The sequence below is a fragment of the Haliotis rubra genome, unplaced genomic scaffold, assembly GCF_003918875.1.
Source record: "Haliotis rubra isolate DU_JTF1 unplaced genomic scaffold, ASM391887v1 Scf21, whole genome shotgun sequence".
NCBI classification, from domain to species: Eukaryota; Metazoa; Mollusca; class Gastropoda; order Lepetellida; family Haliotidae; genus Haliotis; species Haliotis rubra.
The window spans coordinates 1,823,529-1,848,697 of record NW_025766114.1 but is presented as its reverse complement, the minus strand read 5'-3'; the positions used below and the strand labels follow the sequence as shown (position 1 = coordinate 1,848,697).

At 40.0% G+C, this 25,169-nt stretch overlaps 1 protein-coding gene across 2 annotated transcripts in view; it reads left to right on the top strand.

Annotated features, from left to right (window-relative positions):
• Window positions 1-9,304: 9,304 nt before the first annotated feature.
• LOC124276545 (protein MON2 homolog) overlaps window positions 9,305-25,169 on the top strand; it is a 144,788-nt gene continuing 128,923 nt past the window's right edge. For both annotated transcript variants that reach the window (XM_046712183.1, XM_046712182.1), the window contains exons 1-13: window positions 9,305-9,788; window positions 12,290-12,353; window positions 12,928-13,055; window positions 13,593-13,724; window positions 16,595-16,727; window positions 17,611-17,711; window positions 18,635-18,760; window positions 19,286-19,480; window positions 20,118-20,242; window positions 20,527-20,654; window positions 22,224-22,377; window positions 23,223-23,401; window positions 24,452-24,539. In XM_046712183.1, coding sequence (XP_046568139.1) covers window positions 9,672-9,788; window positions 12,290-12,353; window positions 12,928-13,055; window positions 13,593-13,724; window positions 16,595-16,727; window positions 17,611-17,711; window positions 18,635-18,760; window positions 19,286-19,480; window positions 20,118-20,242; window positions 20,527-20,654; window positions 22,224-22,377; window positions 23,223-23,401; window positions 24,452-24,539 — 1,670 coding nt within the window. In that variant the 5' untranslated portion in view covers window positions 9,305-9,671. The remainder of the gene's footprint in view (window positions 9,789-12,289; window positions 12,354-12,927; window positions 13,056-13,592; window positions 13,725-16,594; window positions 16,728-17,610; window positions 17,712-18,634; window positions 18,761-19,285; window positions 19,481-20,117; window positions 20,243-20,526; window positions 20,655-22,223; window positions 22,378-23,222; window positions 23,402-24,451; window positions 24,540-25,169) is intronic.

Below are 25,169 nucleotides of genomic sequence, written 5' to 3'. Positions count from 1 at the left end.
GGAACAAGAAATAAAGTGTTGAAAATATTTCTTCTTGAAATGTCTTCATGATTCCCATCACAAAAAAATTAAAATGCAGCGTTCAAAACTACACGTAACTAATAGAAACTTGAAATGGTTGGATACTAAGCTTATTGAAATGTCGATGGATAAATTATAAACAGCTCGTTGGAATTAATTTTAAATGGCCCGGTGCATTTGATAAATAAAGTGACGTCTGCTTCTATCCAATGAGTCTCGTGCAGCGAAAGTGTGTCCCCGATTGGCTGAACACATCACGTGACAATTCCGGCGAACACCTGCGTGAAATATACATCCATTCTGATCTGATTGACATTAGTTTCTATAAACAATCTCAATAACCCGACGCAACCAGGGCCTAAATTTTCGAAGCTCTATTAGCGCTAAGATAGTCGTAAGTAATGTTAATGTATGGCACTTACGACTATCTTAGCTCTAAGAGAGCTTCGAAAATCTAGGCCCAGTGGTGTAAGGGTTGGTAACCTAGGTTCAAGCGTTAGATTCGTTACGCCGAATAGCTACACGTTCTGTTGCCATTTCTTTTTACCATAGATATATAATATAGAACAAGTTTTTATGGATAACAACTTCTTTATTTCGTGAGTGCGACGTTTCGATACAGATTCTTGTACCGTTGTCAAGCAAGAGTGATACATGAAGTGTAGGAGCTGCATATATATACTGTATAGAACAATGAAACAACATAATAGACAAAGAAAACAACATAATTGCCATGATTGGCTAAGCAGTAAGCTGATGAAGCCAGTGAGTACACAAAGGATAGTGAATGGAAGCCAGAGATGTAGTTACAATAGATTGGGCTTGGTGGAGGGGTGGATCATAAGCTGATGGAATGAAGTATCCTTGGTCACGGTTGATGGTGGGCTTGTGGCGTTTGATGTGAATGACTTCTGTGAGCTTGCGTTTAGTGAAGTCCGTTTGGTTGTTGGCGAGAATGGTGATGTCGGACCACTCAATTTGATGATTGGGGTTAGCTTTGATGTGGTCAGAGATAGCTGATTTGGTGTCGGAATTAGCAACAGAGGTGCGATATCCTTTGACTCGGATGTTGATGGGTCGGGATGTTTCTCCTATGTAGCATTGTCCACAATCACAGTTTATTTTATAAATGACACATTTCGGGTTGTTGTTGTTGACGGTGGGTTGTTTTCTTCCGTTGGCATGGAGGAGGTTGTTGAGGCTGGAGGACGCTGAGAAGGTTGTGTCTATGCCTGCCTGTTGTTTCAGGAGTCGGCTTATTTGGTGTGATGGTTTACCAATGTAGGGAATGGATATTTTGATGGGGGCTGATTCTGGTTTAGATCTTTTGGCAGGAGGTGAAAGCGTTGCTTCGATGGTTCTGTTGACTATTTCAGGTGGGTAGTGGTTGCGTTCTACAAAGACTTTCCTCAGCTAGGTGTTCAATTTCTTCCTGTAGGTTTGTTGAGCAGATGTTTTTGGCTCTTCTGGTCAATGTAGAGATGACGCCGGTCTTGACTTTAGGGGGGTGGTTGGAGTTGTAGTGGATGTATTGATCCGTATGAGTAGGTTTTCTGTACACGGAGGTCTGGAGTTGGTTGCAGGAGGTGCGGGATACAAGGACATCAAGGAAAGGTAGTTGGTTGTTCTGCTCTGTTTCAATGGTGAATTTGATGCGGGGATGTTGGCTGTTGAGATGGGCGAGGGGCTGCTTTGGATCTTGCTGAGGTTCGAGGATGACGAAGGTGTCATCCACTTTGCGGTACCAGCAGGACGGTTTGAAGGGTGCAGTTTCTAGGGCCTTATCTTCCAGGTCGGCCATGTAAATTTCTGTTAGGATGGGGGATAGTGGGGAGCCCATGGGAAGTCCGTGGATTTGCTCATAGGTCGTCAACAACAACAACCCGAAATGTGTCATTTATAAAATAAACTGTGATTGTGGACAATGCTACATAGGAGAAACATCCCGACCCATCAACACCCGAGTCAAAGAACATCGCACCTCTGTTGCTAATTCCGACACCAAATCAGCTATCTCTGACCACATCAAAGCTAACCCGAATCATCAAATTGAGTGGTCCGACATCACCATTCTCATCAAACGCCACAAGCCCACCATCAACCGTGACCAAGGATACTTCATTCCATCAGCTTATGATCCACTCCTCCACCAAGCCCAATCTATTGTATAAACATCGCACCTATTGCATAAACATCTCATTGTAACTACATCTCTGGCTTCCATTCACTATCCTTTGTGTACTCACTGGCTTCATCGGCTTACTGCTTAGCCAATCATGGCAATTATGTTGTTTTCTTTGTCTATTATGTTGTTTCATTGTTCTATACAGTATATATATGCAGCTCCTACACTTCATGTATCACTCTTGCTTGACAACGGTACAAGAATCTGTATCGAAACGTCGCACTCACGAAATAAAGAAGTTGTTATCCATAAAAAACTTGTTCTATATTGTACGTCTCAACTTCTAAAATGCCACTCAAACAAGTCATAGATATATAGTCGATATATATATGTGGTGTTATAAAGACTATATGTAAATACTCCCTGGACCAAATCTGACCGAACAGTTCTATCTTTTTGAATCCTATACAAACAGATACTGATTATGCGGCACTGAGGATGTTAAAAAAGGTTTCGCTTTATTGCTATATTCCCATAACTCTGGTCAACATTAACCTGTTGTTAAGCTGCTAACATGTGCTTGATTGTTTAGGTTACCTGGTAATACTCATACAGGTATGTACCTAGAACAGTATTGTACAACCATTTACGACATCTATGATTCATTCAGTTTAGTACCTTCTGCTTAATTGCAAGTATGTTAAACTTGTTGCAGTTTTCATATGCAGTGACATTGAAACAGGAATTAAGATGCTAAGTACGTTATAAAGTAACGCCCACTCTGCCCCCGCTCCAACAGGAGCAAAATTTCAGCTGAAGCTCAGCAGCCAGACCGGTTGTTTTGGCAGCGTGACGTAATATCTGGCGATGCTGACGCAGAACATCTTTTGATGACACCATCGTAAAGAGGAGTGTTTCATGTATTACGATGAATTAATTAGAGCAGTCAATTAACACCAGTAACGGTTAGGACAATAGTGGTAACGGTTTGGACAGGAATGGTAACGGGCTGAACATAAACCTTAAACAATTTAATTCAACATAGAAACAGGTAACATGAAAGGAAGAAATGATACCATTTACTTGAACTGCTAACCCTATTTTGGACAGACAGTGAAATGTGTATTAGAAATTGTAACTTGTAACAAATATGACATGTTTTCTTCCATGCTGTGGTAACGGTTTGGACATTTGTTATATCAATATGAAACTTGTGAATGAATTTAGGCTTTTGAATAAAAACAAACTGTAGCTTCTAAAGAATAGAAAAACACACCTGTCTATGTTGAAAATCACTTATAATCGAAAGAAGAGTGCAATTGGGGAACGAAAATTTAATGAATAGTATTGGTTGTGACATTATTGGTAACGGTCAGGACATCAGTGTAACAAACAAATGTTATCCCTCTAAAAAGTTGCAAAAAATTAAATTCTGAAAGGTACTGCAACAACTCTGATACTGTACACATCGTCATGCTACACAGGCCACTGCATAGATATCATTTTGCTGTTTATATACTCTCCCAAAAAAGAAACGCATCATGAAAATAGCAATTTCATGTAGCAATGAATTAAAACGTGATTCATTTTACAAAAGGTTTTGCTCTGTTTATGAGTCCTATGGGGTTTATGTTTTGAAACATCACAACAAAATGCACCATCCGTAAAATACCCGTATTTAACAGCATGATTTTCAATTTCGACGTGTTGTGTCACAGAATACACAATTCAAATGCAATGCACGTGAAAGTTGGGGATCAGATAGTCTCAATGATGGGTATAAAAGGTCGATCGCTGTCTGTCGATTATTCACTGTATTTGGAATATTGTTGACGAACGCAAAATGCCACGTCTAAGTGAAGCCAACCGTCATATCGCCATTGGTTTGCTTGAAGCTGGCCAGTCTCAACGTGCAGTTGCCCGACGCATGAATGTTCACCAAAGCACCATTTAACGGCTCTGGGAGAGATATCGCCGGCAGAATGCGGTAGCAGATGCCCCTCATAGTGGGCGACCTCGAGCGACCACTGTGGCGCAGGATCGCTACACCCGGGTACATCACCTGCGTCATCGAACAGCTACGGCGATCAGTACCGCTCGACAAATACCCGGATTGAGGAGGCTTTCTGCACAGACCGTCAGGAACAGGTTGAGAGAGGCTGGTTTACGTGCCAGAAGACCTTATTTTGGCCCTGTGCTTCGACAACAACATCGTCGACATCGAGTTCAATGGTGCACCAACGTTCAGGACGAAATCCTACGCCCACACCTCCTTCCAATCATTGATCGCCAGATGGAGTTGTTTCAACAGGACAATGCCAGGCCCCACACAGCACGTCACACTAGAGACTTCCTCCAGAACCACAACATCAATGTGCTCCCCTGGCCCTCAAGATCACCGGACTTAAACCCGATCGAACATCTGTGGGATGCCCTGGACAGACGGGTGCGACGCCGTAACCCTCAGCGCCAGACACTTCAGCAACTCGCACAGGCACTACAGGCAGAGTGGGCTGCGACTGGGCAACACGAGATTCTGAGACTTATTCGTTAGATGCCGAGGCGATGCCGTGCAGTTCTGGATGCCCACGGTGGTCAAACGAGGTATTGACTTCAGCGCCACCACACATCTCCATGTGACACTCAAACTGACTTTCCTCGAGTTGGTGCTAAAGACGGATAAGATCTGCATTCCCTGTGTGCAATTTCGCTATATTTCATTGACTCATAAAGCCTACAAGATGTTTCAAAATAAACATAAAAATACAGTTGAAATTCCTATATGCGTTTCTTTTTTTGGGAGAGTATATTATGGTGCAATATTAGTCTCCACGAAATATACTTCTTTCATTCACTCGGATACCTTTAGGTTTTGTTAATAGTGAGATGGTAACACATATTTATCAAATACAAAGGTTTGGCCAACATATTAGCACCTAGCAATATTCAAAGCAAATGGTAGTCTTCCATATCTCACAGTTACAGTCAAAACAGTTTACTACCAAAAAATCTTTAAAGGTTGGAATACAATTAAGTTGTTTACCGTTACTACATTTTGTCCAAACTGTTACCATAGGTGTCCTAACCGTTACCTTTAATTCATAAAGACTATAGATCTTATAGAAAATGGAAACTTAACGTGATAAATTCGTTTGGGCTTATATTATTTTAAGCAGATAGATAAGTAAATAGAAATTTATTATCACACCATAGAATATATTCTTCAAAATTGAAATTTATCAAAGATATGTCCTGACCGTTACTATTATTTGTCCAAACCGTTACTAGAGACTGTGTTTTTTATGCTACTACATCAAAACTCCTTTGAACAGTAAAATTCCATACTTAAACTATCTTAACTTTTAAAGTAATTATACAAAATGGCGAATTTAGGCGTTTTCTTTCGACACTTCTTAAGACAACATTTTGCGGAAATGATAAGCGTCTGGGTGTCTGGACTATTACAGTGCAGTTCATCGACCATTTTAACGGTCTTTCTCTTCGGTTCCAATCAAAATCTTTATTCCCAAGATTACCAAAGAAACAATTCCATGTCACAATAACTTTTGCCTCTGAGTATACATTTCATTTCGTGAAAACACTTTTTCCAGTTGCGTCATTATCCTTTGTTTACATTGGTTGTTCGGCTCCGCGTGCTCTCGTCAAGTCTTTCGATACTCTTTTCACTTTTATGAATAAATATTTATTGTCATGCACCTCACTGTACCAGTTGCTTTTATGTAACAGTAAAACTGTACTCAAGAAGCATACAAAGCTTCGCATGAGGTCCCAGACTCATCTGACTTCAGAATGTACGCGTTTGTTTAGAGAAAATAGATAAGCCCGTGGCAGTTGTGTCATGCTAAGTCATCACTTTATAAGTGTACCAAATGCAATAACTTGGTGGATAGCATGCCACTGTACACCTAGGGTGTGGATTAGTGCTCATAATATCAATCACTTTCCAGCAGATGTCTTGTCCAGAGTCGATTATTATGTTTACTGCTATGTCACTACTGCACGGGAGTGTTGTAAACATCTCTTATTTCTCGCCCGTGGAAGATACTGCAGTGTAATATTTTTACGCTCGTGTAATACCGCTAGATGTATGACGTCATAATGGTTTACAGTCATGACGTCACAATGGTATTATACCCTGCTTTTACACTGTAAGGCAGTTTCTATCAATTTGTGTTGGAGAGTAATAAACAGAATTCTAAACTCGCTTCCGTGAAATACAAATTTATTAAACTCGTGAAAGATTTAGTATCAAACTCGCTTTCGATCGTTTGATACCAAATCATGTTTATCATCAATACATGAGCGGCAAATCGTGAATCAAGGTGTCAAAATTATATCTGACCGTACTCACTACTTAAATTCGGAATACAACCTCCTCCCTTCAGGCCGCCGCTACAAAGTTCAAATTGTGAAAACTAAGAGAGCCCCGTACATCCTTTATTCCAAGTACCATATCTCTCTTAAACAAATGTGAAGATACCTAAATCAATGACTTTATGTAAATATGTTTTGTATCTCTCTAATGTGTCAGTAGCTCTGTTTATGTAACACAAATTCCTGAAAAGACATTAAAGTATTATTCTATTCTATTCTATTAACTCGTTTAATAAAAATGGTATTGCACGGAAGGTGGTTTAGTATCCTCTATATACAACAAGCTGCACTGTCATGACGTCATAGTGTTTATGACATCATCTGCATCTTACGTCAGGATTCACATACTATGACTGAGTCAGTCCCGTACCACTAGCACAGAGACAATACAGTAACGCCCACACGTTAACAAATTCAATGACTCAGGAGACTCGTGTCGTCACGATCTGATATTGTCCCATAACTATATTTCTCCGAACACAGTGATAAATCCAATATATATGCGCCACAAGCACAAGCGAGAGTTTACTAGGTGAAAGTTCGTTTACTGCCACAGCTGTGAGACGCGATGGCGTACAGTGAAGACATGAAAGCTGGTAGTCCCCTCGTCCTTCGGTATACAAGCCGTATCAATCTTACAAAAGCGAAAGACACAAAACAAAACGAAAGAATAAAACCCAACTAAAACAAAATAATAATAAATGTTTAAAAAAAATTAAAACAGTGTGTATGATATTTGGCGTTTAAAAATGCATGCTAACAAAAAGAATAAAACCAGAATAGTTCTTGCACAGAACAGCTCTTCGCTGGTAGTCAACATCGATCGAACAGCAGTTGGATTACCAGTGCTTATTTCCAGAACATATTGTCGACTGTAGTTAGATTCTTATTTGCTGGTTAAATGCTGCATGACTAAACATGAACACTGCTTCATAAATCTGCAAATAACGTTATTTTTCTCTCTCGCTTATTGTAGTAAAGATATGTGTATCGATAAGGTGTATTGAGCTAATAAAATATGTGACAACACATGGGCAGATGCAAATAAAAAAGTCAACAATATATCTTTTTACAGAATTATGTTTGTGAAAGGTCCGCTTATGGTTTTAGAAAACCCCAGTAGAACGGACATCAGGGATTAAAATGCTGTCATTTGAATACCCATACAGAACTATCAATAATCAATGTGAATGAAAACCGAAAACTCAAGTAATTATATATACATATCAGGCGCGTAGCCAGGAAAATACAGAGCGTAAGCACAAATGATGTGGCATTTTGAAATCAGGAAGAGTATACCACATCTGATAGTTAAGTACCAAAACAGCTCGAAAACTCGGTAAATGAAACACTTCAACTTCAAAGGGTAAGGTGGATCTCATGACGACTGAGACGATTCAACAAACTGTCAGAGCAGCATTAGGTCTTCATAGATGTTAGTCAAAGAGAAGAGCCACTCTTCTACTTTGACCTTGTGCGAATATGTCAATGACTTTGTCCATGTCTACCACGAAATCATGATGTACGTGAACCAATCTTAACATTTGTCAATTCTACCGTCTCAACAGAGACAGTAGATGGTTTCCGAGTGTCTGATTTAACAATTGGCGAGGAATCAGTACATGACTCAGATAAAGCTATTGTATCAGAGTGAGTGAGTGAGTGAGTTTAGTTTTACGCCGCTTTTAGCAGTATTCCAGCAATATCACGGCGGGGACACCAGAAATGGGCTTCACACATTGTACCCATGTGGGGAATTGAACCCGGGTTTTCGGCGTGACGAGCGAACGCTTTAACCACTAGGCTACCCCACTGCCCCCTATTGTATCAGAACGTGTTTGGGAACACTGGGTACTATGGTCAGGTAAAACGGGTGTTTCAGTCAATTTGGGTTGTTTAACGAAGTAACAATTAGTTGTAGATTTTTACTCATTTCTGCACATAACAAAAGATACAATACTTAAGAGGTAAAACAATTTCAAAGAATAGATCAACGATATCGCCTACTGGACAAACGATTTCGAATGTTTCCAGACACGATTTATTGCACAGTGTAGACGAAACATGTTTGTCTATAAACGATCCGCAAGGCAAGTTGCGTTTGGGTGCCACGGTACTATACCAGAAACCACCCAGAAAACATGAAAACAAATTAAATGCTAAAAACATTTAGCGTCTTCAATCACAACATTTTGTTTTCAATTTTAAAGTGTAAGGACGGGCTTTTTGTGCTACGCTGTAGCTACGCCACTGCATATTCAATCATTAAAGACAATGTCTAGAGCACGACTCAATCGAATGCATGCGGATAAACTGGCTCATAAACTGTATAATGTTTCCTTCCACATCTGAAACTCCCAGATCACCGGGGCTCATTTTCAGGATAAATGGAATTATTTGTTTCTACAAAAATTGTATATTTCCAGAAACAACGAGTCAGTCTATAGATATTGCCTCAGCATTGTGACTATTAACTGCTAAATTAAAACAGGTGTAAATATTCATGTGACCCAGAAACCAACAAATATGCTTGTTTTTTTCCAGTTAGCCTGCACAGCTCTACGATTCTAGATATTCAACAGCTGTTTTGAAATACGATATGGATATTGTTTCTGCTTGCAAATATGATGTTTCTGGCACACTGCGAGTAAGACAATTCAGACTTGACATTTTTTAAAAAACGTTTCTCGTGACTATTTTCCGAATGTGTTGACATAAGCTATTAGAGTTATCTGCCGTTATTTGTATACAGAGGGCGCGTTTTCCAACATGGCAGCTTCCTTACGAGAGTAAATCTGGGAGACGTGTAACATTTGCATTTTGATGTCACAGCTATTGTTTGTGGCAGTAGAATAGCACGCTGCCTAGAAATTCTATCAGATTGATTCTACGTGTTTGTGTGAGGAAATAACTGTGACATTTGATGGTTGTTCAGGAAAAAAAGTGTTTCCATAAATGACAGCTTGACATTCTACGCCTTCCTGTGTTGTCTGCTAGAGACCGAGTAACCGGTGTTTTGAAAGTTCCACAAGTTCTTACACCTCGTAGAGATAAATATTCTGTGTGTCACTACATGTGACGCTAAGTAAACTTACCGCTGTGATAAGGCAATTTGATAAGTTGGATCAATATGGCGAGTCGAGCTAAAAGCGACCCAGCGGTGGCCAAAAAATTGTTGGAAAATCTACAGAATGACTTACGAACTTTGTCTTCAGACAGCAAGAGGAGACACCCGGAGGTGAAAGAGGTATGCTGTGAAATAGCATGTAGAGTAGCGTGTAATTATTTGCCACTCACTATAAAATGACTCAGTTTCAGTCATTTATTTGCTGCTATGCATCAATATTATCCTCATATTAAGGGTAAGGCACGGCTATAAAAATGTCACTTACAGATCTGTAACCAAATTTCGTGGATCACGGTAATTATCATGCTATCTCGTAAATTATGTGCACACAATGCCACGCTTTGATGACAAAAATGTTCCGAATCTCTTCATTACACGTAAATGTACACTAAATCTAATTGTCCAGCACTGAGATAAATATCCAAAGATCAATTAATACCATAATTTTACAAAATGTTAAGTAAAAAAGACATTGTAAGCACCAACCTTCTCACATTTCATCGTCTGCTTTCCTAGGTGTCAGTACTTACTGCAATGGGCTGTCGTATGATGTGATATATGCAGAGGTACAGATAAGCTGCATATCTAAGTAAATTACGCAAATATTTATGTGAAAACTCAATTCATATTAAGTCTATTGCGTATAAGTATGCTTGAATTTTTGTAAATACTAAATCAATTGATATTGCATGCGTACACACAAAAGTGTCAAATCTTAGCCTGCAAACCGGTGGATACATAAAATAACTGAGGTATATTGAGAGGTTCTATTTCAACACATGAACTTGGCAACTTGCAGTCTTTCTTATCGTTTCTCATATTACAGTTCAAATATAGATAACAAACACGTAAACGAACATTAAACTTTATCATATTTACACAATTTATGGAAAATGGCAGAATACCCAATTGAGTTTGAGTGAGGTGGCTGCAATGTATTTGATTATTCAAAGGAAAATTAGGAAAACCAATTGAGATGAACACAAGCGAGCTCATTACTCAATGACCCCAAAAGATATCTGTAGCTCTGTATATGGTAACCGAATACGTAATCCACGAAAAAAAGCTGATGTCACATTTTGTGTGCACACAAATTGGTGATGATGGCAAATGGCTTCGGTAGACAAACGTTTAATTCATGAGTAGAATATTAGGCATTTTCAGTTTGCTGAATCAATGAATAAAATAATCAGTGAGTATACAAAATGAAACAGTGTATTTAAAATATGATTTTCGCCACACTTCCCTTATATCCACGAATCAAGGTTACCCGAGTGTACTTATAAAAGATACCACTATCGTAAACACAAGCCACCATTCCAGAATTTACAATATCTGTGTGACACAACACTCCTCGTTATAGTCGAAGTAAGCACTGCCATTGGATAATGTAGGAAAACCTATGATCGGATGATAACTGAAAAATGCAAATGTCTTTGAGAACTGTCGAATTACACTGAGATTGTTCAACACTTTTTTCACCACAATTGTAATACTGGTAAATAATTGTCTACTTGCATGAGCCCATGGTTTACATGAAAAAAAGATACCAAAGCTTCCTTTAAAGAAGGTGTCGTTGTGCTGAACAGTTAGGCACCCCTTTTCTGACCATGTCTATACTCTGTTTGCAGTGAAAACGTACCGATGAATTTCACTTTAAACAAAATAGTAAATCAAATAAGGTGAAATCAAGATTGCAAATCCTCATAACTTGACTTTGCCAATTGAACATTAAAATCTCAGAATTTCATTCAACTTAGGATTGAGAAGGGGCAAGAAGTAGCCCAGAAACGTTGTGTTATACAATAAAGAAGAAGTTGCCATCCATATACTCATCTTATAGTTTAGTAATTATCGTCCGTTGGTAAATGCTCAATCCAAATAGGTATTTGGATGGCTATTTATTTTTATTAGATATTTATGCTGTATTGCAATAGTTGGTTGCAAAAGGCTATCGCTGTTGCAATAGTATGTTGCAGTAGACTATCGCTATTGCAGTAGTTGATTCCCCCTCAATATTCACCCCCACTGATTAAGGTGTGTATATCTCCTTTTCCCTTTCTATATGATATGTGGTGAACACAACGAATTTGTTACAACACGCTATTGTCATTATTGAACTTCACCAATTAGAGGTCTCATTTCATTAACTATGAACCGGCTCCGCCGTGTGGTGGTTAGAGCGTCCGCCCGGAGAGCGGAAGGTTGCGGGTTCGATCCCCGACCGCGTCATACCAAAAGACGTTAAAATATGATACTTGTTGGTCCCTGCCTGGCGCTCGGTATTAATGGGTGCAACAAGGACTGGTCGGCTCGGAGTCAGTATAATGTGTCTGAGTGGGGTATTCATGCTTCACTGCGGCATGGTATCTCAGTGGGCTAGCACTATAAAACCAGCTTAAGTCTGGGCTAGTACAAGCAGCCGCATATACACATACACACGCATGCATGTCGTCATATGAGCGAAATATTCTCAAGTATTCACGACGTAAAACTCAATTTCACCTCACCTCACCTCATTGACTATGAGACTTGTACTGAACCTGAAAGTTTCCCGTTCTTACCCCACATGTTTTTGCGTATGCATGAACCAGTACTAAATATTCTTTTTCAAATTTCAGGCTGCTGAAACCATTCAGTTGAAGTTAAGGACAATTGTATCCAAGAATGAAAACTTAATTACAGGTAGGTAAATCCACTATATTATTACACAGTTAGGGATGCTGCAGTTCATCAGTGCATCATGTAAAACAAATAAAGTAAAACATATGCAATGATATATATAAATTCTGGAAAATTGTCCTTAATTTACCTTAATTACTGTATCATATAAAAGTGATTTCTTGCACTAGAGTGTGTGAGTGAGTTAAGATTTACGGCCACATTGGCAATATTTCAGCCATATCGTGACTAAAACAAGTTTTGAGAGTATTTGATAAAGTGTCAATGTTGATTGAAAATTGAACACTATTAAAAAGTCTGTTGCTGATTGATTAATATTCAGTCATGCATGATATTGATAAGGAAAGATCATTGACATATTGCCATGTCCCTTCACATCTGACATAACAATAATAAATATGATAGAAAAGCCCTTATATGATTGGTAATTTAGTGATTACAGATACTATGAAGATTCCTTTTATGGCACCCATTAAGTCATCAATGAAACCAGTTACTTGCACCAGAACAGTGTCTGAATTTCCACCAAGGTTATATGACAACGTTTTTTTCAGTATTTAATACTATTACATTTTAGGCCTGATCCCAGCAAGTTCTGACATTGTACATCCATTTGTTCTGGGGTGTGAGACAAAGAGTCCCAAACTGGTACACCAGGGTCTGGTTGCCGTGCAAAGACTTATATCTCATGAAGCTATATCTACAGTAAGTGACTGATCAGAGACAGTAACATTCATTAAAGCATACTGCCATCGGAATGAGTTTTTTAAGACGATTAAAAAAAGACTTGTGTGAACCTTCTTTTTATGCTCTTCAGAGTTGTGGCTATTTGAGCTTGAAGAGGACAAATAGGTTTGATCTACATATTCTGTCAGTTCCATTTAGTTAGGTGTTGATAGAATTGTAGCACATCCGGGTTAGAATTGGTGTTCACCAACCCATGCTTGTTGTAAGAGGCAACTAACAGGATCGGGTGATCAGGCTCGCAGACTTGGTTGACACATGTCATTGTATCGAAACTGCCTAGATCGATGCTCATGCTGCTGTTCACTGGATTGTCTGGCCAAGACTCGATTGTTTACAAACTGCTGCCATACAGCTGTCAATATTATTCTGCATTCCATGGGACACAATATATATTTCTTCCATGTCCATTTTATACATTTAGAATTCAGGATGCACATTTCTGTATCACGTCCAGAGAATACAGGTTATAAAGAGTGTCCATTGTTTAACCATCAGACTGCAGCAGACAGTATCATTACCATGCTGTGGATGTTGATGGAGGGAGGGCTGGAGGAGTTGAAGCTGCTGCAGACAGCCATCCTGTTGATCACAACCAATTCCGTGGTGCAACACGATGCACTGGCTAAGGTATGTCGACCAGAAACTGCTGAGTCAGGAAGGCTGTAGCAAATCCAGTGTTATCATCATGATGAAGTGAATACAGGGCTCCAGATAATTTTTGCAACATGAGGAGTACATACTCCTGATTTTTTCAATACAGGAGTACGGAAAAAAGTTACAGTACATTTAGAGTACTGAATGGAATTTAATGGAGTATCAGTAATCTTGTGTTTTGTGTCATATATGCACCACAACATTGATTTTTGTGTAAACAGGTCAATAAACAATAAAACAATACTTTTTCAGATAAATACGTCTGTAAATGATTCTAAGCCCATACACCATTGTCGTGGTGCGTATCTGCTACGTTTTCTAAATTATTTCCTTCCGTATCGTGCATATTTTTTATTCGTACATACACCGATACGGCCCTTATCTGGAGCCCTGGAATATATATAATGAAAGTTGGGTAACAAATACAATCCGTCACCAATATGCTTTGTGATAGCTACACATATGCTGTGTGATAGCCACATACATATCCTGATAATGTACTAGTTACACCACTAGTATTCAGTTGATAGCTGTTTCACTACAATCAACATCAGCATCATCCTTGTGTTTCTGTATTTGTTAATGTGAGTCTGTGTTCTTCCTGTGGTTTGAGTTTGTGGATATATAAGGAAATCTTTAGGTTATGGATAACAAAGTTTATTTCATTTTGCATTCACTGTAGATCAGTTCGTGAAATAGCCCCTGGCCCGCTAGCCCGTGGCTAGTAAAAATCCTGTCGGGCCAGTATATCTCCTCAGGTACTGGCACGACAGGCTAGTGAATTTTCATGGGGTCATTTTGTAAATATATCACTCTCTCCGATTTGTTAAGTTATAACACACTTTTAAATCATGCAGGATTATGGCCTGATAAAAATGTTCCTCATATTTGTAGCCTAACGATGAAAGCCATGGCTTCAATCAAATTCCGGGCTCGTAAATTATTTCTTGGCTAGTAACTTTCAGGCATAGCTAGCCCGACTGGCTAGCAAAAATTTGGAAACTATTTCACACACTGCTGTAGATTGATAAACAGTTATGAAGCTGGAGCGACTAGAACCAAGTAATGAAGTGTATATATATGTTGTGGTTACCAGCAGATTAACATTAACAAGATGCACACAGATAATTACATGGAGCCAGATGTATGATAAATACATCAAATAGCACATACGTAATGAAGTCGCCTGTACAGTTAGGATTTCAAGCTGATTGGATACACATTACATCTTGTTGATGTTAATATCATTTGTTGTATGGCTTGGTTGTTGTAAGTCATGCTTTATTACATTGTGAAAAGCTTCATTGAAATGTTACTAAATCAATTTAAATGCAATAAACCAGAAGTTGTTATCCATAAAATTCTATGTTTTGTTTATTAAGAGTAGGTCAATGCTGGTTATAAAATTGAATGGTCATGCCAAGTGACTTAATGTCTGGGATATAAAATACATTTTTTTCGAAGGCTGCCAATGGGCACCAGACAAAATAATTTGTGTTTCCTTTGGGAAAATAAGTGAGTCCATACCCTTTCATGATCCAATTACACTCCAAACATAACAACAATTATTACCTACGAGGGCGAACATATCGGGGGCTCATATATTTCACATGATGCAGGCAAAATATCACTTTGTCATGGTGACGTGACGTCATGAACAAGGCTATGACGTCACGTTTCCTCTGTGACATTGCATTCTACATGCGGCGACAGCGGTAGCAAGCCTGTTTTTGAAGGTATATTTGGGTTTATTTTCTTCAATTGGACAACTTCGGTAATAAACAGAATATTATATTCGTGCCCATATCATACTATTACTCACTATATTTACGGCACTCGTGCCTAAATATCAGTATATGCCTCGCTCTCACTCTGGAAATACCAACATTGAGGCACTCGTGTCGTAAACATAGTATGACATGGGCACTCATATAATATCCTCTATTTATGTCATTTCGATTTTGTATTTTTTTTAATCAATCAGTAAACGTCATGTAAACGTGTAAACCTGATTTCCTGGACACTACCGTGACTGCAAGAATAGTTCAGCTTCATTTGTCCCGGACCCATAACCTAACCCACAAACTATGTTATCATCTAAAACAGTATTTCCTGTTATGCTCACTGGCATTCAAAATGGCCACACCCATGTTAAGCTGTGACATTGAGAGTGTCACCAATAATCAGTTTGATGGGTGCAAAAAAGTGCTAGAATCATTTCAGTTTATCAAATTTTCTAATTTTCCATTAAATGAATCATGGTGAATATTATTTTTATAAGTTTATTTTAAGTCTGCCAAGGCACATTGAAAATATTTTATCCATGGCATGACATGCAAATTAAGCACACATTTGATCCCTGTATGCCATTGTCGTACGATAAGATAGATTGTTGCTCACATTTGATCACAGATTTAGAAGTTGTTGTGATTGAGCTGGAGCATGGAACAACAAAGGGGGCGGTGGGGTAGCCTAGTGGTTAAAGCGTTGGCTCGTCACGCCGAAGACCCGGGTTCGGATCCCCACATGGGTACAATGTGTGAAGCCCATTTCTCGTGTCCCCTGCCGTGATGTTGCTGGAATATTGCTAAAAGCGGCGTAAAACTCAGTCAGTCAATCAGTGGAACAACAAACAAGTGTCTCAGCTCAGACTATGACAGTGTTGTCATATATTACACATATATATTAAGTAGAACTAAGTACTTGAAGTCCTCAAAAGTGATGTGTTTCTGTCTGAAATTCAGTCTTGAACAATATCACAATTTCTCAGTTTGCCTCCCTTAGTAATTATAAGGAATCTAAGAATGACCATGAGTTGACCATTTTTGATGTTTCGCCCCAAGGCCCTCGTCTTGTGTTTCCGACTGCATTTCACCAAGGACAGCACCACCATCAACACTGCAGCAGCCACCATCAAGCAGCTTGTCAGCATCATCTTCGACAGGGTTGTTGCCGAGGACAGGATTCAAACAAACGGTATGCAGGAGAGGGCAGGATGATTAGCCATAACACATATCCTGTCTATCAAGGTTGTGTCTTCGTAATCAAATCTATTGCTTTGCCAGCTTCCCATATTCTCCAAAGATTGTATGTGAGTAGTGGGAAAGATACACCTCAATTTGAATTATTTTGTGCTTTAGCATAACTGATTTTTGAGATAGGGTATTGATAAATGCAAAAGTTTGACTTTTTTGCCGCTTGAATTTTTTTTATCACTTTTAAATAATCATATTCAAATGGTGTACATATACCCCTTTCATGAAGCTACAGGAGCAGAGTTTATTTATTTTTCTGCTTCACAATTGGGGACAGTTTCTCAAAATATTTTTAAATTAGAGCAATGTTATTTTACACAGTGGTGTTGCTAGTCATATCTTCAAATCGGTTTGAAACTTGGTGTCTTATATCAGATGTTTTGAAGAATATAGGACCCTTGTGCATACAAATTGTTTGATCAGCAATGTAAGAATGTACACCGAAATGCCACTCTGTACAATAAACAAGCAGTTGTTAATCATAATGTTGTATGTTTCATTATTTGTGCATCCTGTGTGAAATAAGAGGACACATTTTCTCAGAAACTACCGAGGGTACTTGAATTTAACACTTTGCAATCTTATGAAAGTGTTAAACAGCAGATGCTGTGTCAACTGTCTCCATGCTGGAGATTTAGCACTTCCTGTTTTCAGTGTTTCCTTATAGAAAATCAGATTTGATGAAAACCCCTTGAATTCTAAAATACCCTGGTAGAGGATCATGAGAATGCTGTTTTTCTGTTTGCTTCTTCACACTGATGGCACATGCACAACAACGTCATTCTTTCAAGCCAACCTTTACAGCTATCACCAATCTGTTACAGAGCCACGAGAAGCAATGAATACTGACGAACTGAAGGCAGGCAGCAGGATTCCTCCCAAATCACTCAGACCTTGTGCTGGAGATGCGTATCTCTTGTTCCAGGTCTGATATTATCAGTCACTATTGTATCAAAGATATAGCTTTTAGCAAAATTGTCGGTGTTTTTGCTTTGTCTGTGATATATGGCCTATATTTTACATTGTCTTTGAGATCCTCCTTTCAGTACTGTTCTTTATGTACTCATGTTGGAATTTGTAGTTGTTGATTCTTGCCACTTTTAGCTGGAAAATTGCTGATGCAGCATAAAACAATATTCATTCATTCATTCAGTCAGTCATTACTAAATAACTGGGTTGCCACAGTAGACAACTTTCTCATATTTATACATGTACTTCTGTTGATACTCTTAGACAGGTTGATGTGTGAATCATGATGCTTAACTTGTGCTAATTTTGTGTGAAATTCTTCATCTTCCATGTGATGCAGCTAACAATGTGAAGCTGCTATCACCCGGTTTGTGTCTAAGTCACGATTATTTAATGAGATATTTTTTACATCAAATGGCAAAGAAGTGACTCAAGTACACTTGGTACCTGTGAAGATCAGGGTTAGAATTGGTCTTCAGCACCCCATGCTTGACACATTCATCATATCCAAATCGTGTAGATCGATGCTCATGCTGTTGATCACTGGATTGTCTAGTCCAGATTATGACTGCCATATAGCTGGAATATGAAAAAAAACAGAACCCGTACACTTGGTATTTAAAGTAATTTTATGTGTGCTTCAGTGACTTTGACTCTGTGAGAGAGTGTGTGTGTATGTGTGCGTGTGTGAGTGCGTGCGTGAGTGAGTGAGTGAGTGAGTGCGTCCGTGCGTGCGTGTGTGTGTGTGTGTTTTAAAGGCTGGGTTCAGTCGTTAGAATTGAAATTCTACATTTTAAAGAGGCCATCCTGACTGATATTTGAAACCAGAAAATGTTGCAGTGTACTAAAATCTAGCGTTATTCAAATATATTTGTCCAGGACCTGTGTCAGCTGGTGAATGCAGACCAGCCCTTCTGGCTGATGGGAATGACGGAGATGACACGGACCTTCGGCCTGGAGCTCCTGGAGTCAGTTCTCACCAGCTACACATCAGTATTCTCAAAGGTATGGTGTGCACACAGATTGATGCTCATGTTATCAGTCACTTGATTGTCTGGTCCAGACTCCATCATGTTGTCCAGTCATGGCTGGAATATTGTAGAGTGCAGGATTAAATAGTAAACCATCAAATCAAATTGTTGAGTCGCCAGGCCCAGGACTTAGGCTACTATGTGTCATTGTACCTTCATGGGATGTTGTTCATGACATCAATCACTGGTTCGTCTGGTCCAGATTAAGGTATCTATAGGTGACTGTCGTATGAGATGTTGATGATTGGCTGGAATATTGCTGAAACTTATTTAGAATGTATTGCTTTGTTACGAATTTAAGACAAAAATCTTTATGACAGCTGTATATGTTTATAAATGTTCTATAAGCGTCAATATGTACTGTACATGTGGGATTTAACATGTTCTATCAAAGCTGTGTCAATAATGTAGTTATCTGTACATGTGAGGATGTTGACGGAGACATTTGACCGGGATCATCCGTCTTACTGTGATGAATAATCTACTTTCTGTTTCCCAGCACCCTGAGTTCAGCTTCATGTTGAAGGAGAAGGTGTGCCCTCTCGTGATCAAACTCTTCTCCCCGAGTCTCAAATACCGCCAGGGCCTGCCGCCAGCCCCCTCACCCGCACCTGTTGAAAAACCATTCTTTCCTATCGTCATGAGGCTTCTCAGGATTGTGTCAATACTCATCAGAGGATACTATCAGTTACTGGTGAGTTGTACTACTGGCAGTGACACAAGGCTACTATCAGGAAGTGTTACTGGTGAGTTGTACTACTGGCAGTGACACAAGGCTACTATCAGGAAGTGTTACTGGTGAGTTGTACTACTGGCAGTGACACAAGGCTACTATCAGGAAGTGTTACTGGTGAGTTGTACTACTGGCAGTGACACAAGGCTACTATCAGGAAGTGTTACTGGTGAGTTGTACTACTGGCAGTGACACAAGGCTACTATCAGGAAGTGTTACTGGTGAGTTGTACTGGCAGTGACACAAGGTACAAGTGACACAAGGCTACTATCAGGAAGTGTTACTGGCAAGTTGTACTACTGGCAGTGAGGCTACTATCAGGAAGTGTTACTGGTGAGTTGTACTACACAGACTGTGATATCACTGGCTACTGTCTGTTACCACTGTTACTGGTGAGTTGTCAGTGCTCATCAGAGGATACTATCAGTTACTGGTGAGTTGTACTACAGACTGTGATATCAGGCTACTATCTGTTACTGATGAGTTGTGTACTACTAGCTGTGTCATGAGGCTACTTTCTGTTACTGGTAACTTGTACGTTGTCATGATTATCTGTGTGTCATCCCTATACTATCAGGCTCTTTGTCTGCTTGTCCAGGTCACAGAGTGTGAGATTTTCCTGTCTCTTCTTGTGAAGTTCCTGGAACCAGAGAAGCCAATATGGCAACGGAGCCTTGCCCTGGAGGTGCTACACAAGCTCAGCACGCAACACACTCTCATCAAGTAGGTCACCCACCCCTACTGTGCTATGACTCCACACCATGCCACATTAGCATGGTCTGACCACGTTTAATTGCTCAAACTGATCAAGCATATAGGGGAGATAACTCCCACAAGACTATCTCCCCATGAAGTGGTTGATTTTGGGAGTGATTCTAACATTAATGCACAATAATCTTGCCATTCAATTACCTTGGAGTTTTATTTGGGGGATGTGTAATTTTATCAAAAGAAACTTATACATAACTTCATTGAGTAGTTTTTATGGTTGTTCATTTATTTTGCAGATGTTTTTGTGAGTCATATGACATGAAACCACATTCCACAAAGATTTTCCGAGACATCGTGAACGCTGTGGGGGCTTTCATACAGTCCCAGTTCATGAGCAGCCCTGGTGGACCAGCAGGCCAGAGCAGTAAGTGCAACTCTCGCCATGAAGAAGGGGCTCATTCTGAAACACTGTCTGAGGAGCGGTGGAGTAGCCTTGTGGATAAAGTGTTCCCTCGTCACGCCAAAGACCCGGGTTTGATACCCCACATGGGTACAGTGTGTGAAGTGCATTTCTGGTGTTCCCCGCTGTGATATTGCTGGAATATTGCTAACAGCAGCGTAAAACTAAACTCACTCTGAAACACTGACACTGACCATGTCAGAAATGGCACCTGACATGAGTGAGTATGTTTTTATGCCGCTATTAGCAATATTCTAGTAATATCATGGCGGGGGACACCAGAAATGGGCTTCACACATTGAACCAATGTGGAGAATCGAACCCAGGTCTTCGATGTGACAAGCGGACACTTTAACCACTAGGCTACCCCACAGCACCCGACATGAGCCCTTAGTTCTTCGGACTTACTAACACAAATATAAGCTGTGACTTGTCTCATTGTTTGATGACATTGCAAGGTCTGGTGTTAAAACTGCCTGGCCACGTTATACCAAATTGTGTTAACATGTGGCACTTGTTGTTACCCTGCATGGTGCTCAACATTATGTGACCCGTGAAGATCCGGGGTAGAATAGGTCTTCAGCAACCCACGACTGTGCTTGTCGTAAGAAGCGACTAACAGGATCGGGTGGTCAGGCTCGCTGACTTGGTTGACACATGTCATTGGTTCCCAGTTGCGCAGATCGATGCTCATGCTGTTGATCACTGGATTGTCTGGTCCAGACTTAATTATTTACAGACCGCCGCCATACAGCTGGAATATTGCTGAGTGCGGTGTAAAACTAAACTCACTCACTCAACATTATGTCGATGAAACAAAGATTGACTGATATTCTTGATCTGAATGGGATGTCCATGTTAAACTGCGGCAGTATCTCAGTAACCTAACACTGTAAAACAGGCATCAGTCCAGATTGTGATGTAGTAAATGTCTGAGACCTGCATCACTATATTGTGTATAAACATCATCTAGTCTGAGACATGTAACATACATTATATTTGGGATTACACTTTCTCAATAAAGTAAAGATTTTAGTACTTTTGTTGGGTTGAGTCCAATTCAGGATTCGAACCCACACCTCAGAACCAGGCACCTAATCACCGACACACAAAGTTAGCCGTCTTACCAACTCAGCCACTGTGGCTTCCAACGGGAAAATGTAATACCAGATATAATGTATGTTGTCTACTTTTTAAATGGCTTTGTATTCATATTCTGGGACATTTGTAACAAATACCTGTGAAAGGACCTGTGAAGATTCGGGGTACAATTGGCCTTAAGCAACCCATGCTTGTCTTAAGAGGCGACAAATGGGATCAGGTGGTCAGGCTCACTGACTTGGTTGACACATATCAACGTAACCCATTTGTGTAGATTGATGCTCATGCTGTTGATCACTGGATTGTGTGGTCCAGACTCGATTATTTACAGACTGCTGCCATATAGCTGGAATATTGCTGTGTGCAGCGTTAAACTGAAAAACAATCAACCAACCTGTAAAAGAGTCTCATTATAAACTTTGGTTCTTCCAGGTAACAAATTACCCGACACCCAGGGGACGCCCCCTGCCCTGGTGGCGGGGCTGCCGGTGGGGGGAGGGGTCAGTCCCCAGCCGGCCTTCATGTACCGAGGAGTATGGATTCCCCTGGTTGTGTCTATTCCTTCTGCCCAGTCAAAACCTGTGTTGTGAGTTACCTGTTCATTAGTGCTTCCTTGTAGTGCCGGAGGGGCGGTGGGGTAGCCTAATGGTTAAAGTGTTGGCTCGTCATGAAGACCCGGGTTCGAATCCCCCGAGACATGGGCACAATGTGTGAAGCCCATTTCTGGTGTCGCCCGCTGTGATGTTGCTGGAATATTGCTAAAAGAGGCGTAAAACCAAACTCAGTCAGTCAGTGTAGTGCCGGCAGTTCGGTCAAACATGTTAATGCACAGCATTCTGTGTGGGTTTCTGGGTAGACTAGTTCCCATGGAACGCTGTACACTTTAGTATTGTATAAGTCATCATGATAAGGTCATGCTTTAGTTGTTACAGCTGATTCTGAGCCCGAAATATATGTTCCATTTCAGAATGTGCATTTTGAAAAGTAAAACTGCTTCTACTGTAGGTCATGATGTAAACTTGTTGAGAAATTATGTGTCATAATGACCCATAAAGTCTGGCTTAGAATTGGTCTTAAGCAACCCATGCTTGTTGTAAGAGGCGACTAACGGGATCGAGTGGTCAGGGTCGCTGACGTAGTTAACACATATCATTGATTGATGCTCATGGTGTTGATCACTAGACTGTCTGGTAGGAGAAATCACTCAAACCTGTTGATTCTAGAAATAAAGTAATGAGGACAGATTCTCATGACTTCTCAATTTTCTGTTTTTATCTGTGGTTATATCAGTATTTTAATGTGGTATATTCACTTCATTCATATTTCAATACTGTTCAACTGTGCAATATGAATTTACCTTGGCATATTACAGTCTTATCTTATCTCAAAAACTAACTGAAACCTTGGTTTATGACTTCCAATGTTCTGCAGCCTGGAGATGTTGGACAAGATTGACCCTCCAATAATACCTGATGGGTATGGAGTGTCGCTAGCCTTCTACTGCCTCCTGTCTATAGTGAAGAGTGTCAAGCTGCTCATTGAAGGGGAAAACGATGAAACATCCAGCAAGGATGTTGTCAAGCCCAGTCCCAAACCCGCGCCAGTAAAAAGTAATTGTCTTTGTACAGATTATGATGAGCGGAGATTCACATCCCTGGGTTGAACATATTTTCAGGACCTGGCCCCGATTTCTCGAAACAAACTAAAGTCTGAGTTTTCACTTAAGTTTGCGAAAAAGCAGGAAAATGCATTTCCCAGAATGAACTGAAATTGATATTACAATAAAATAGTAGACAATTTGAGTTTGGTGGATAAATTAAGTTGCTTGGGCATTTGTATTCTTAAAAAAATGCATTTGAGTTAAAAATTCAGTGCTTCAAATTATCAAATTCAGTTTGAAATTTGAGTTAAAGCTTAAGTTTGTTTCAAGAAATCGGGGCCTGGGCCCTTATTCTCGAAATGTTCGTAGTCCAAAGAATTCTTAACTTTGATCGTAGCCAATGTGTTAAGAATGGGCTTAAGAAGTTCGTAAGGCTACGAACGTTTCGAGAATTGCTAGCTTTGGTCCTTTGTGTGCCATTACATGTGGTTGAATTGATGGTATATGTTACATCAGCGAGGGTGTTACATTGAGCTGAGAATGCATTATATGGAATTGATGGTGTATGTTACATCAGCGAGGGTGTTACATTGAGCTGAGAATGCGTTATATGGAATTGATGGTATATGTTACATCAGCGAGGGTGTTACATTGAGCTGAGAATGCATTATATGGAATTGATGGTGTATGTTACATCAGCGAGGGTGTTACATTGAGCTGAGAATGCATTATATGGAATTGATGGTGTATGTTACATCAGCGAGGGTGTTACATTGAGCTGAGAATGCATTATATGGAATTGATGGTGTATGTTACATCAGCGAGGGTGTTACATTGAGCTGAGAATGCATTATATGGAATTGATGGTATATGTTACATCAGCGAGGGTGTTACATTGAGCTGAGAATGCATTATATGGAATTGATGGTATATGTTACATCAGCGAGTGTGTTACACTGATTTGATGATATATGTTTCAGTTGTGAGGGTGTTACATTGATTTGATGATGTATGTTACATCAGACATGACATTGAATGGAATTGATGGCTTATGTTACAGCAGAGGCAGAGCGGGTGTTACATGAGGAACTGATCAACTCCTCGTGGTGTGGGATGCTAGCTGCACTGTCTCTTCTCCTTGATGCTAGGTACGTCAGTTTGTAGTTCACAGCTGATGACAAATACTTTCCAATAAAGAATGTTACATTACAGTAGAGAGGAAGACATGTAGTGTTATTTTAACAGATTTGACTACTGTGTTTTGAGGGGCAGTGATGACCGCCTCCGTGGTGTAGTGGTTAGAGCGTCCGCCCGAAGAGCGGAAGGTCGCGAGTTCGATCCCCGACCGCGTCATACCAAAAGATGTTAAAATATGGTACTTGTTGGTCCCTGCCTGGCGTTCGGCATTAATGGGTACAACAAGGACTGGTCGGCTCGGAGTCAGTATAATGTGTCTGAGTGGGATATTTATGCTTCACTGCGGCATGGTATCTCAGTGGGCTAGCACTATAACACCAACTTAAGTCTGGGCTAGTACAAGCAGCCGCACATACACATACACACGCATGCACGTCGTCATATGAGCGAAATATTCTCAAGCACGACGTAAAACCCAATTTCACCTCACCTTTGAGGGGCAGTGAGGTTGCCGACTGCTTTAAAATGTTGCTTGTCACACCAAAGATTCACCTTACATGTGTGAAGCCCATTTCTGGTGTCCTCCATCCTTATATTGCTGCTTAAAGTGGTGTCAAACTTTACTCACTAACTACAGATAT